Source organism: Gopherus evgoodei, chromosome 3 (genome assembly GCF_007399415.2).
Source record: "Gopherus evgoodei ecotype Sinaloan lineage chromosome 3, rGopEvg1_v1.p, whole genome shotgun sequence".
NCBI classification, from domain to species: Eukaryota; Metazoa; Chordata; order Testudines; family Testudinidae; genus Gopherus; species Gopherus evgoodei.
In genome coordinates, this window is record NC_044324.1 from 119,905,154 (window position 1) to 119,920,289 (window position 15,136).

The window sequence follows — 15,136 nt, forward strand, 5'->3', positions numbered from 1 at the left end:
ATTTATATTTAAGTTCAGCTTGTTTCATATGTATTTAGATTGTTTCTATGTATGGCATTGTGTATGTACACACTTGTAAACTAAAATGATGTAAACATGACAATGCTAAGGAATTGGCCATTAGCATACTGTGTTGAGGCAGGCTGCGGGCCTTATGAAATGCTCTGGTGGACCAAGTATGGACCATGGGCCATAGTTTGGGCACCCTTGCCTTAGCATAACAGGATGTAGATGTTTTTTTCCTCTCTCTCTCTCTCATCCTCTTCTCCTTTTAAAAAAGCAAAAAAAAAAAACCACAACCCTTTCTCCCCTCCCCCTCCTTTTCTGTTTCCTGCTGCTGTGGTCTGAGCTGGTGGATGTAGACTCTGTTTAAGTGTGGAGTTGAGATTTCCTAAAGGAAAATAATCTCTACTCAAATGTGCCTCAAGACTATATTCCTGTCAAAACTATTTATTAAAGGTGCTTTGCTTTGTGCTGGTGTCAGTCTGGCCTTGTTTGAATATCATCTTGCCTGGTAATAGGTAGCTGTATGTCAAAGACTTTTTTAGTTTGCGCTGGTGGGAGAACCAAATGTCTTTGCTCCACTTCTTACACCCTCACTCTATAGTTTCAACTGGTTCCTTGGGCTTTTTTTAAATCTTGTGGGATGATAAAAAAAACTAGGCAGCCGGCCAGTGACTGTTGGGCTATAATAGAGCTAGTGGTATGTACAAAATTTGATTACTGCTGTCAGCACCAGAATGAATAAAAGAGACTGCATACCCTAGACAGATAGCTGTTAAATAAATGGTCTATTGAATTCTGTAGTGGTAGGAATGAGACCATCTTATTAGAATGAATGAAGTAACTTGTAGCTAGAATGCATGTGTTTGAACACTTAGGATTTTGTTTTTAAACATTCTCCTAGCTCTAGTATTCAGGCTACTTCCCAAAACTCAGCATGTCCCTCTCTTGATTACCAACTATTGCAGTTGATGTATGTATTTCATATCCAGTATGTTATATTTTGGCAGAGGTTCTAGCTTCATTTTGACTTTAGATTATTTTAATGCCTTATTGTTCCTGCAACCTACTAATTCTATAAGTGACTCCTTTGCAAATCACATTTCTCACAGTTTAGTTTTACATCAGTGAGCGTCATTACTTAGATTCAAATTTAGGGCCTGACTTTGCAAACATTTAACTATGTCAATATCTTGATGAATGGGAGCTGATTACACACAGATGCAGGACCAATCGTTAGCAGTAATGAACTTTGAGTTTTAAGTAGGCCTATCAAGTGATTGAACAAATTAATCGTGGTTAATCGTAATGTTAATAATAGAACACCATTTATTTAAATATTTTTGGATATTTTCTACATTTTCAAATGTTTATTTCAATTACAGCACAGAATACAAAGTGTACAGTACTCACTTTATATTTTTTATTACAAGTATTTGCACTGTAAAAAAGAGACTTTTTCAATTAACGTCATACAAATACTGTAGTGAAATCTTCATTGTGAAAGTGTAACTTGCAAATGTTGTTTTTTTTGTTACATAACTTCACTCAAACAAAACAATGTAAAACTTTAGAGCCTACAGTCCACTCAGTCTTACTACTTGTTCAGCCAGCTGCTAAGACAAACAAGTTTGCTTACATTTACAGGAGATAATGCAGCCAGCTTCTCATTTGTGTCATCTAAATGTGAGAACAGGCATTCGCATGGCACTTTTGTAACCAGCGTTGCAAGGTATTTACATGCCAGATATGCTAAATATTCCTATGCCCCTTCATGCTTGGGTCACTGTTCCAGAGAATATGCTTCCATGCTGATGCTGCTCGTTTTTTTTTTTTTTTTAATGAGTTAATTAAATTTGTGACTAAACTCCTTGGGGGAGAATTATGTCTCCTGATCTGTTTTACTCACATTCTGCCATATATTTCATGTTCTAGGGGTCTCAGATTATGACCCAGCACGTTTATTTTAAGAACACTTTCACTGCAGATTTGACAAAACTCAAAGGAGGTACAAATGTGAGATTTCTAAGGATAGCTACAGCACTCGACCCAAGATTTAAGAATCTGAAGTGTCTTCCAAAATCTGAGAGGACAAAAGGTGGAGAATACTTTCAGAAGTCTTAAAAGAGCAACACTCCGATGCAGAAATGACAGAACCCGAACCACCAAAAAAGAAAATCAACCTTCTGCTGGTGACATCTGACTCAGATAATGAAAATGAACATGTTGGTCCACTCTGCTGTGGATCATTATTGAGCAGAACCCATCATCAGCATGGATGCATGTCCTCTGGAATGGTGGTTGAAGCCTGAAGGGACATATGAATCTTTAGCACATCTGGCATGTAAATATCTTGCGATGCCCGCTACAACAGTGCCGTCGAACGTCTTCTCTCACTTTCAGGTGACATGGTAAACAAGAAGCAGGCAGCATTACCTCCTGTAAATGGTAACCAAACTTGTTTGTCTGAGAGAGTGGCTGAAGTAAGACTGAGTGCCCGTGTAGGCTCTACAGTTTTATATTCAAAAATAAAACAATGCAGTTATTTTTTGTACATAATTCTACATTTGTAAGTTCAACTTTCATGATAGAGATTGCGCTACAGTACTTGTATGAGGTGAATTGAAAAATACTATTTTTACTGTGCAAATATTTATATTTTATTACAAAGTGAGCACTGTACACTTTGGATTCTGTGTTGTAATAGAGATCAATATATTCAAAAATGTAGAAAAATATCCAAAAATATTTACTAAATTTCAATAGGTATTCTGTGTTTAACAGTGCGATTAATCAGTTAATTTGTTTGAGTTAATCATGTGAGTTAACAGCGATTAATTGACAACTCTAGTTTTAAGTAATTTTTCTTTTATTAAATTGATCAGGAGGAAAGGTGTCTTGGTAAAATTTGTTTGGGAGAAGCTCATCAGTCTGACCTATTAAAGAAATCCACTACACTGCTGTGTGAGCACCATTCCTAAAATATACTTTTAATACAAGTACCTCAAGTAAGTTTCATGGCATCCTTTTTGGCAGCCCTTTCTTTTCTATATGGAGATTTCCCTCTGGTCCTCATCTTTATATACTCCTTATCTTAAATCACGTACCTGATGTTACTTTCCCTTTGAATATATAAATGCAGATTAATATCCTAAAATATGTAGCCTTGAATTACAAATATATTTGTAATTAAACTGAAAGACATTTAATTAGCTAAATCCAGAGCTCTCTTTTGCTTGTTGATTTCAGAACACCAAAGGGAAGATAGAGTTCTGTGCCCTGTGCTTTTTGAAGCAACACCCTGGGGTATTTGTGTATACAAATGATTTTTAACTTATTGTTAACTGTGTGGTGCTAATATTGCTTTGCCTTATTAAAACTGAATATTACTATTCTTGCCTATGTGTGTCTTGACGTTTCTACATATTGAGGATTTCAACTTTTGTTTATGCCTACATTACGGAGATGATTTTCAGATCATTTTAGCTGTACATCTTCTATTAATTTTAATGGAAGATTTATGCCTAAATCTCCTGCACTGCTTTGAAACTCCTGATGAAAGTACTTACTGGTACTTGCCTTACAGGAGTGTTGCTGTAAAGAATTAAGCAGTGCTATGTCCGTGTAAGTATTATTTTATTATTACTACAGCTGTTTTCTTTTTAGCATTTAATTTGCATATTTGTATAGCCTTTAAAGGATGTTCCATTAAATTTCAACAGTCTAGAACAGCATAGGAGAATTGCCACAGATTCTTTGCTACTTTCAGTATGTAGAACTATTGCTTTGAAGTTTTTTTTGTCAAGAACACAAATTGTTACACGGGGGCACCTTCAATTAGTTCGTCTACATTGTTTGCATACGTTCTTCAACTGTAAAATGCTTACGTGTTTCCTGAGTGGCTCACGTTGTGGTTAAGTCCAGTTCTTTCATAGAAAAACCAATTCTCTCCTCTACTCCCCCTCCAAAAATCCCAGCATGCAGTTCTCATGCTGTTATTGGTGTGCACTTCCTCTGCATCTTCACTTTTTCCTGTTTTTAAACATTAAGCTTGATCATGAGCATTCAGACAGTCAAAAGAGTTCAGTGGAAAAAGTATATGTTTGCTTTTCTTGGACATACAGATATCCAGGCTTGTTCTCTTCTGCCAGGTGAGTGCATATTTAATATTCAAATATATTTCGAAGAGTAGAGAGAATACAAAAATTTGCTAGCCATTTTTTTTAACACAGTTTGTTTGCTTAGTCCAATAGCATTGTGTCATTAAAGGCTTGGCAGGAAACAGTCCAAGGGAAGCATAGTTTACAATTTGCTGTTTTGTGGCAGAACTCCGCTGCAAGCACTGTGAACTGTGGCTAGTTAACATTTGCTGCTAGACGATTGCCACATAACAACACCTTTGGCACTGATGTATATATTTTTTAATTTAAAGTGTTAACTTGGTGAAGAAAGTTATTAAAATTGTCAACTCTTTCACTGACTGACTTCCTTGAAAATACATATTAAAGTATGAAAAATGAGCATAGACAAAATCAGAAAGTCTTGCTGACATTTCCTGTTAGCTGAGAGAGACACTAGATCTTTAGGATTTGATTATCCAATTGTGCATATATAATAAAGTTCTGCTTATTGTGGGGGGCGCTCTGCTGGTTGCCTTCAGCTGCATGCTTGCGGAGGGTCGGCTGGTCCCACAGCTTTGGCGGACCTCCCACAGGCGTGCCACCGAATCCGCGGGACCGGGGACCTCCCGCAGGCAAGCCGCCGAAGGCAGCCTGCCTGCCGTGCTTGGGGCGGCAAAATACCTAGAGCCGCCCCTGGATTTGCTGCAACCGAAAATAACACAGATGGGTTTTGGGGGGAGAGAGAACTGGGCACATGTTCTCTTCCTGTTTGAACCCCCTTTAGGAATTGAAGGAACATTTTTGAGCTCTGCTTTTCTACATTTTGAATGAAAAGCTGTTTTTGAAGACTTGTTTGTATCTGTTTTTCCTAGAGTACAGGCTTGGGTGAGTAAGTAGTGTGTTTTTGTTAATTGATTAACGGCTGCTTTTGTGAAAGCTCTCAAGAGTTTAATTCGTCCACCAATTAGCTGTGAGTTGCATTCCTTTGGATCTTCTCAGGGGAAACACTGAAGCTTGAGAAAAGAAGCTAAATTAGAAAAGGAAACCATTTCTTTAAACAAAGAATGAGGAAGTTTTAGTGAAACAGTAAATGGAAACATTGAAAGGGTGAAAGAGAGAGAGAGAGAGAGAGAGAGGTTAAAGAGGAAAAGACCTTTCAGGATATAGATGGATAATCAAAGGACCGGAAGTGAAACAGGAAAGAAGATGGGGGGGAGGGGGAAGAGGGAGAGATCTTTTTAGCAGAAATTCATAGATTCCAAGGCCAGTAAGGACCATTGTGATCAACTAATCTGATTTCCTGTATAACAGGCCACAGAACTCTCCCTGCTTCCTCCCCCCACATGCTAGACTATATTCTTAAGAAAAACATCCAATCTTGATTTTAATCATTCTTGTTGCTCTCCTCTGAGCCATCCCCAATTCTCAGCATCCTTCTTGAATTGTGAGCACCGGAACTGGACGCAGTTTTCCAGCAGCAGTGCCAAATACAATGGTAAAATAATCTTTCCACCCCACTCATGAATCTTCTACTTATGCATTCAAGGATTGCATTAGTCCTTTTTGTCACAGCGTTGCATTGGAAGCTCGTGTTCAGATGATTATCCACCACAACTCCCAAATCTTTTTCAGAGTCATGTATAGAAAGCTGCAGTTTGTAATGCTTTGACTATATGGTTTAATGGTGATTTGACTGTAGCAAATGCACAGATCTGTAAATTTTCCAGGCTTTGACTCCCTTTTGGGTGCTATAGATCAGTGGCTCTCAGCCCCTCCCAACTACTATACCCCTTTCAGGGGTCTGATTTGTCTTGCATACCCCAAGTTACACCTCAGTTAGGAGCTACTTGCTTACAAAATCAGACCTAATTTTTAGTAATAGTGTGCTGTGACACACTTCTATTTTTGTTTACTTTCTCATTTTTACCATATAATTATAAAATCAATTGGAATATAAATATTGTATGCACATTTCAGTGTATAGAGAAAAAGGGTTCTTAAACTTCATTGCACGGTGACCCCCTTCTGACAACAAAAATTACTACATGACCCCAGGAAGGGGGGACCTAAAGCCTGAGTCTGCCTGATTCCCACTGCCCCAGGTGGGGTAGGGGTCAAAGCTGAAGCCCAAGGGCTTGTAACCAGAGCCCTGCCCGCTTCCTAGGGCTGAATCCCTCAGGCCTTGGCCTGGGCTGTGGGGCTTGGACTTCGACCCTGAGCCCCGTCAAGTCTAAGTGATCCCCATTAAAATGAGGTCTTGACCCACCTTGGGGTCCAACCCACAGTTTGAGAAACACTGATATAGAGCAATATAAACAAGTCATTGTCTGTGTGATGGGTTGGATCACCTGCCACCTGATGTACCAAGACTACCTCTACCCCTGCCTGATCATCTTAGGACTTCAGTGCCCTGCCTGATTTGAGCCAGACTTGCTAGCCTGCTGCAGACCCAGACCCAGGTCTGAATCATGTCCCCTAACAACTGTAGGATTACCTGAAAGCAGCTAACAGAAATGTTCTTGTCTTTAACACTCAGATGCCCAACTCTCAGTGGGGTCTAAACCCAAATAAATCCCTTTTACCCTGTATAAAACCTATACAGGGTAAACTGATAAAATTTTCGCCCTTTATAATGCTGATAGAGAGATGCGCAGCCATTCCCCCCCCCATGGTATTAATACATACTCTGGGTTAATTAATAAGTAAAAAGTGATTTTATTAAATACAGAAAGTAGGATTTAAATGGTTCCAAGCAGTGACAAACAGAACAAAGTGAATGACCCAGTAAAATAAAATAAAATGCACACAAGTCTGTCTAATACAGTAAGAAACTGAATACAGATAAGATCCTCACCAGTTCCAGGATGCTTCCTTTTACAGAGTAATCTCCTTTTAGTCTGGGTCCAGCAATCACTCGCATCCCTTGCAGTCACTGTCCTTTGTTCCAGTTTCTTTCAGGTATCCTGGGGGGTGGAATGGCTCTCTTTTTAGCTAGTTGAAGACCAAATGAAGGGGTCTTCCCTCAGCTTAAATAGACTTTCTCTTGTGGGTGGAAACCCCTCCTCTCTATGCAAAGTCCAGCTACAAAATGGAGTATTGGAGTCACTTGGGCAAGTCACATGTCCATGCACGACTGGGTTCCTTACCAGCCAAGCCACATTCCTGGGAAAGTCCAGATGTGGATTGGTGTCTCCAAGTTCATTGTTGGCTGAAATGTTTCTTGATGGGGCTCCTACTGCAAATAGTCTTTTCTCAGGAAGCTGACCAACTGCTTCACTACAGCCTACATAGAATCAAACAAGTATGCAGCCAGTATTCATAACTTTGAATAAAAAAATGATACATGCATACAAATAGGATTAATAGATGCAGTAGATCATAACCTTTACAGAGATATGTTACATGACATATGTAGCATATAGTTATGTTATATATGTACATACATAAGCATATTTCCATAAAGCCTTATGGGTGGCACCATCAGTCTGTATTAAATTTTAGTTTGTACTGAGTTCGCTAGTGCCTTTCATGTAGCCTAAAACTAGGCAGATACCTAGATGAGTTGATATACGCCCTAGAAGACCTTGGTGTACCCTCCAGGGGTATATGTGCCCCTGATTGAGAGCCACTGCTATAGATCACCTGAACTTTTTTTTCTGAAAAAGCTGATATTTGACAGTATGAGCTAGGGCTGAATTAAACTGTTTTAGGAAGAAGAAGAAGAAGAAGAAGAAAAACTAGACTAAACCTTTTGCCAATTCCTTGTATTAAACCCAAATATTAAAAAAGCCCAAACTGTTAGGAGGACTCTTCTTTCTCCAAGGACATGTCTACAACTGCACGTGAAAGCGTGTTTCTCAGTGTGGCTAGACAGATTCGTGCTACTTGTGCTCAAGCTAGCATGGTGGTAATAGTTATGTGGTCACAGTGGCATGGGTGATGTCTTGGGTTAGCCATGAAAGTGTATTTGTGCATTTGTTGCAAGGCCCAGCTGAGTCTTACCTATGCCCTAGGGTGCTCATGCTACATGCCTGTGATCCGCTACATGCCTGTGATCCACTACATACAACAATATGTAAAAGTTCAAACCAGACGTGTGTCTAGTCCAGTGCCCCATGTCTGACAAGAGCCAGTACTAGATGTTTCTGAAAAGTGTAAGAAACCCTATAGTGGGCAATTATGGAATAACTTCTCTATAGTGGATGTTTCTAATTCGGGGCTGTCTTATGCCTTGAAACATGAGGGGTTTATTGCCATACTAATTTTTATCTGATTGAATGGGATAGTATCATTACATTTATGAAGATTGAATCTTTCTAAACTCTTGGATTCTGTGATACCTACTGGCAGCGTGGTACACGCATAAGTTGGGTTATGTAAAATATTTAATTTTTCTACAGTTCCTTTTTGCATTCTACTTATCCAAAACCTTTTTAGGAGTGATGAGTTATGTACTGGCTGTTCAGGCAAATGCACAAACTGTTTCTCTGTGTAAGGAGTTTTCAGTTGAGTGCATAAATAGAATCTATTGGGTTTGAGATGGTCTTGCATCAGAGAAGTCAGAAATAAACATTCTTCCCTGAGTAGGTTTAATCTTACAATGTCTGTCTTGTGTCTCTTTTTCTTAACATCTTAATGCTAAATAGGATCATGGGGTACAAGCTCTGTATACTTAGGAATAGGTTTGTTGCCTCATTCAGACCTCTGGCTGTGGTGCTCAATGATAAAATTTGACCTTCAATTCAGCTGGTTTGATTCTGGTGACTTGGTCCGGCTAGAGATGCCTTGGATTTTCTAAGTTTGGACCTTAACTGGGAGAAAGAATGGAGGTTCTGCCTCCTCCAGCTGTTTCCTGCTCTGTGCAATCCCATGACACTGGTAGCCTTTTATAAGTGTGTGACTTAATTGTTTCAATCATTTTAATTTTTTTGTTTTCTGCTATTTAGAAACACATTTAAAAATGGTATACATTTAGTTATTTCCTTTTGGCAACAACTCTGCCGTTTAACCTTTTATCTTGAAATACATTAGAGATACAGTCAGCTTGATACCTAATTGATTTGTAAGAATAAATGGTAAGTAGTTTCAGGTTGTATACTTCTCCTTGGGCCTTTCTGTCAATTTTCATGGCTTTTCAAGGAATTTTTTCTAACCTTTTTCTCTCTGCCATTGCTGTGTAAAAGGACCCACATGAGCAACGCAGGAAACTGACTAATAATGGTGGCAGGTGTTGATACTGACTATCCCTTAAGTGTTGTTAAACTCAGAGTAAACAACTGAAAAACAGAGAAATATTATTTTTCTCTATACTCAGAGTAATTTTTGTAACACTCCAGAACAACAAGAACAAAAAAAACCTCTGCAAAAAATAAAGAACAACCCTTCTGTACTTGTAGCATTGTGGGAAATTGGGAACCTCCCTAGACTGACCCTGAATTTGATGTTGTCACTTTCATGTATTTCCACTGAAATGCTCTGACCCTTAATTGAAGGGCACCATATGCTTCCTGTTCTAGTCAGCTATGACTACAAGAATGGCTGAAAATACAGTCTGTTATGTGATCTGGTTTGTGAATTGTATTGCTGGATGGAGTGTTTTTTGTAAAGCTTACTAAGCAAGTAATTAAAAAAGTGAGTGGTCTAACTCCTGGACTATCCTTCCATTGAATTAAAAGTAATTGTTTTGGAGGGGAAGTAGATGAGTCATGGTTCAACCCTCAAGATGTGGTGAAATGAATTTTTGTAGTTTTTTATATATTAATCTTAAAGGAGCGATGGAGAAAGTGATTGAAGTTTCTGCTTAAAAATGTAGGTTGTAACAAATGAGTTGGTTTGGTGTCCATATGGATTAGATTATGGAAACACTTCCACAAAATTAAATAATTTATAACAAAATGTTAGGTATAAACCTCCTGTATAGTTTTGGAAACTGAATTTTCTTGAAGTTTAGTCAAACATTTGACTAAACTAATCTTTTAAATTCTAAGATGAGATTTAACTGAGTGGAGGGGAAAATACCTTTTGAGTAAAGTAACTTTCATATGATAACAAATGTGTGTGTGTGTGTGTGTGTGTGTGTGTGTGTGTGTGTGTGTGTGTGTGTGCGCGCGCGTTGAGAAGGAAGGGAGATACGTTTGTCAAGTGGATTCCTTTACAGAATGGATTCTGTTGTCTGTTCAAGTAGACAGCTATTCACCCTTCTGTCCAGTCTGCACTAGTAAAATCTGTGATGTAAGCAAAACCAGTGATAACTTGGTAATGCTTGACAGTTAAAACATTGTTTAGGATTGCCTGTGCAGATGGGACCAGATAATGTTTTAATCATCTTACTGAAGCACACAAGTGTTGAAGTGCAAGGCTGTTGAATCCTTCGGTAAGATGCAGTTCAGTTACTCTAGACAAGTGAGACTACACTGCTTTTTAACCATTTTGAGCACTACCCGTTTGTAATCCGGTACTGGAGCATGGTAGGTTTTAATACTGTAGATAGAATGTTAGGCTGTCAGTACAAAATGGCATAGACAAGAAAACTCTGAATATTTTGCTAAAGATGGCTTCATATAACTGAAATTTATGAAGTAGATTTCAAGCATATATACGTGCCCTAGTAAACTCCTGTGAAAGAGTTAATCTGTTTTCAACCATTACACTATAACTTTGAAAAGAAATAATTAATGTGCCTTAACTGCATGCATTGTATATAATGGGATAGATAACTAATGTGGCTTCATCATCCTTTTTTTTTATTTGTTGATCAGTGCATTTAAAACAAGAGAATCAGGCTGGAATTACATTTGGGATTCAAAAGTGAGTCATTAACCTCTCAGCCATTGACTTGTGGCAAGCACAGCACTGCTGTGAGAGAGCTTGCTGCTGTAGTGCAGCTGAGGGTAACTATGGGAAGATGCTGAAAACGAGCCAATCTGTACAGCTCATTTTCAGCATGGGTGGGGAGACTGATAGCAATCAGGTAAAACAAGCAAAGGTAAATTACAGTTGCCCCTGGAAAAGGGTAGATTTTCTTTTCTTCTCCAGGAAGAATGTCATATTATACCTTGTATTTCCTTATGTGATGTGATGCTTCATAAAAATGTCACACAGTAGAAATATTTGGATTCTGCAGAAAATGCACGCTCTACACACCAGCAAATGCCTTAGTCCAAGCAGCTTTTCAGATTGTTAATGAAAGAGAATGTTAGATTCCAAACAGAAAGTGGCTGGCAACCGTCCACACACAGACTAGACTTCAGAAATGCTCCTGAGGGTCTGTCCTGCAGGAGTAACAGAAGATATCTAGACAGAAGGATAGAGGACAGTAGAACCCACATGACAATGCTTGTGGGCTGACAGAAGTAACATATTGCTCACCAGTTGGCTGACATTGAAACACATGACGAGCAGCAGACACAGGGTTCAGGTGGTAGATTCATCCCAGCTGATGAACAGATCACAACAGACAAAGCTTTTCAGAACAAAATTGACAGTTTGATCAGAAAGTTCTAGAGATTCAGGGATAATAGTTATTGGCAGATAGAATAGCCCTCTCTTCTGTCAGGGATCTGATTGTCATCCTGGATATATTTGTGTATTTTGTTAATTGGCTATGTTAGTTTGTGGTGCTTATTTTTGGTTATTTTTGTTTGCATTTGGTTTTTTAATGAAGAAGATATAAGAGCAGCTCCTGGGTCATTGGATACTGGGCCCCTGTCGTGTGGCAGGGTTATAACTGCTTATAATCCTGAGCCATGTCATGTGACTGTTGCCAAGAAGTACAAGCTAGTCTCTTCTGAGTGCTGCTTTTCACCTGGTCCTGGTCCTGCAAAAGGCTCCATGCAGGCCCAGAGGTTGTGGTAGACTTGGGGGTTAGAAGAAGGAAAAAGAAGAGAGAGTGTCATAAGAGATGAGTTGTTGATATTGAATAAACTTCGAAGGAAGAGGAAAAACTGGGCTTCTGCCCATTTTTGCTTCTTGTTGATTTACAAAGAATACAGAAGTCGGTCTCTTCCCCCCTTCCCCCCGCCCTACTTGAATTTCTAGAGTAAAAAACCAGATCCTCTCTACGCTGGAAGACTATGGGTTATGTCTACACCACCAGTGAAGGTACAGTTTCTGTGCAGGTAGGTATACTTGTGCTAGCTTTAACTGAGCTAGTGCAGGAAATAATAGCACCCTGGTGAAGGCCAGCAACCAGAGTACATATCCTGAGTTCCTGGTGGGTTTGTACCAGGACAGCTAGGCTTCACAACCACATCCTCACTGCCATGATTATCCGTGCTGCCCAAGTTAGTGTGGGGTGGGTATACCTACCAGTGCAGCAATTGCACCTTCATCTGTGGTGTAGATGTACCCAAGGAAAAGTATTCAAGGTTAGGTAGGGCTTAGCTAATACTTTTAAATTAACCTTACCTTAACCCTAAACTGCATTTAGACTAGGGAAAAAGGTCAACACATTTTACCTCTATGATCTCACCAGGCTCCCTTCTAGGGTAAACCTCAACTGGTTACATCAAGGTAAAAGTGGTTAAACCTGCATCTGTTGGGGATGGGTAGGGGTTAGGCTTAGTTTAAACGTGTTACTTAACCCTGACCTAAGCCCAACCACTTTTTCAAGTTTATATAAATCCTTTGACAGTAGAACTAGTGAAATGATGGTATCACAAGAATCAAGTGAGTGAAGGCTGAGCAGTTGAGAATGGCAGAGATTTTTAGGCAGACTGCTAAGGGGGATGGGAGATGTTATGTTTCTGTAACTTCCCTGGTGAGTAATGATGTAGGCTACATGTGGATAAAAAGTGAGAGCTCACATGACACATTGTCTATCACCTGGTGTATACTACATAGTTAGGTCAATTTAAAGCAACTTACGTTGACCTAATTACATCAGTGTACAGACGATATAGCCTTGTCCCACGAATGTAAGTGCCCTACTACACTGATGTAATAACACCACCTCCCAGAGAGGTGTAGCATGTGTCGGTGTAGCTAGGGTGATGCAGTGTCTGTGTAGACCCTACATTACTTACCTGGGCTGTTGGCTGTCTTGTCAATTTCAGGGCTCCAGGCTTAGTTGTGAAATTGACAATAAAGCCTGGCATCTAGAGCAGGGGTGCTCCTGGCTCTCCAGTTCCAGCTGGGCTGCTATGCAGAGGCTCCCCACTCCCAGAGCTGAGAAGCTCTGATGGCTGCCCCCCACACTGCCCCTCTTCAGTTGGTGGAAGTGCTCCTGGTGAGGATATGTACCACCAACGGAAGGAGGGTGTAGTGTAAGTCAGCCTAACATAGGCTGACTTAGGGCTGTTGTGGAGATGTGTCTTTTGACACCCAGAAGAATCACCATCGAAACAAGGGAAGACAAGACTTGACACTGCTGATGTGTCTAAGGTAAAAAACCGAAACCACCCTCAAAGAAAACCAACCAAAATTTTCAGGACTTCTTCATACAGTATCAAAGAATCCTGTGGCACCTTATAGACTAACAGACGTTTTGGAGCATGAGCTTTCGTGGGTGAATACCCACTTCCTCAGATGCATTCACCCACGAAAGATCATGCTCCAAAACGTCTGTTAGTCTATAAGGTGCCACAGGATTCTTTGCTGCTTTTACAGATCCAGACTAACATGGCTACCCCTCTGATACTTCATACAGTATAAAGGAGTAAAAAATAGTACAAGCACAATTTTTTGTTTTTAAAAAGTAATTTCAGATCATCTTTAAGTATCAAAGGTATTTACATTGAAGCTTGAGTGAATCATAATGTGAGAAATGTAGAGAATGTGGCTTCCAGGTCAAAGTATCCATTTAGCATCCTGATCTAATCTTAGAATGTGATTCACATACTCTTTTACACCTAAGTAAATTAAAACAAAGGTCCTTTTCCTATTCTAGATCTGTTCATGAGGCTAAATAGAAATAAATCTGTGTTGCTGGTGTTGCAGACTTCTAGTGGTGTGATTGGTGGTTTTTTTACTTTTTGGTGACTTTTGATGCTTTTGTAAAAGAAGCTAATCATGAATAGCAATGTGGGCTTGTTAAGTGGGTTTTGCTCATTTGGTTTATTCTGCCTGAGAAATAGCTTGAGAGGGAAGAATGTTTTACAAGGTCTTCCTATTATGTGGAATGTTTTAAATCAGCTGGATGGAAAAGGTCCTGCTAATTTGAATTCTTAGTTAAATGTCTAAACAATAAAAAGGCTTTTTTAAAAAGTGATTTTTAATTGTTAGGGTAATTTCTTTAAGAAAATCAACAAAAAGGCATTGGTTGATAGTTGAAATTTTGCCTTGCTGCTTTGTACATTAAGAAAAGGCACAAGCTAGCTAACAAACTCAATCCCAGAAATTGCCAGATGCAATTATACTGATACATGGATCATTCCATTACTCTGAAATGTAAACAGTAGAGTCAAAAATAATGCAGATAAAATCCAAGGTTGCTAAATAATATAGGACACAATTGGTAGAGAAAATGTTTTGTAGCTTCTCAGAGGATATAAGCAAAACGGAGATTTTTTTTAAAAAGTATACAAAAGTTGAATTTATTATGTACTGGGACAGAATTTTAAAATGCATGTAGTGGGTTTTTAAAATTAAAACAGCAGCTGCTGATCTACAATTTTTCCACATCTTTCTGTTTGTTTTTATCCACAAGAATGGAAACAAAGGAGTTCTTTCAGAAGTCATTTAGATTATATATAATTTGCATCTTGTGAGACATCACAAGTTGTAAATGTAAGGGGGGAAAAATCTAAATGCAGTTTGTAAAATCAGGTTATCATGAGACTGTTAATCATATGATACAAGATTCTTGAATCCATGACTACACTAATTAAGGACTCAATCCACCCAAGGTTTTCATGTGGGCGCATCCTAACACCACATCCTAACATGTGGTTGCATAAAGTTGCATAAAGTTGAACGGGACTCTGTTGCAGGATTGGGGTGCAGAGTACTAAAAGAAAATATGGAATCCATGAGATGAGGATTTGCAGTCTAATGCTGAGAAAAATCTTTAAAAT

General features: G+C 39.0%; 1 protein-coding gene across 8 annotated transcripts in view; it reads left to right on the forward strand.

Annotated features, from left to right (window-relative positions):
* The window catches only part of UTRN (utrophin), a 638,628-nt gene that overhangs the window by 52,743 nt on the left and 570,749 nt on the right, over window positions 1–15,136 (forward strand). For 2 of the 8 annotated variants that reach the window (XM_030556486.1, XM_030556491.1), the window contains exon 1: window positions 4,026–4,154. The exons of 5 other annotated variants lie outside the window; for them this stretch is intronic. In XM_030556486.1, coding sequence (XP_030412346.1) covers window positions 4,061–4,154 — 94 coding nt within the window. In that variant the 5' untranslated portion in view covers window positions 4,026–4,060. Of the gene's footprint in view, window positions 1–4,025; window positions 4,155–5,002; window positions 5,021–15,136 lie in introns of those variants that run through there. One more of the 8 variants, XM_030556493.1, reaches the window with a different exon arrangement.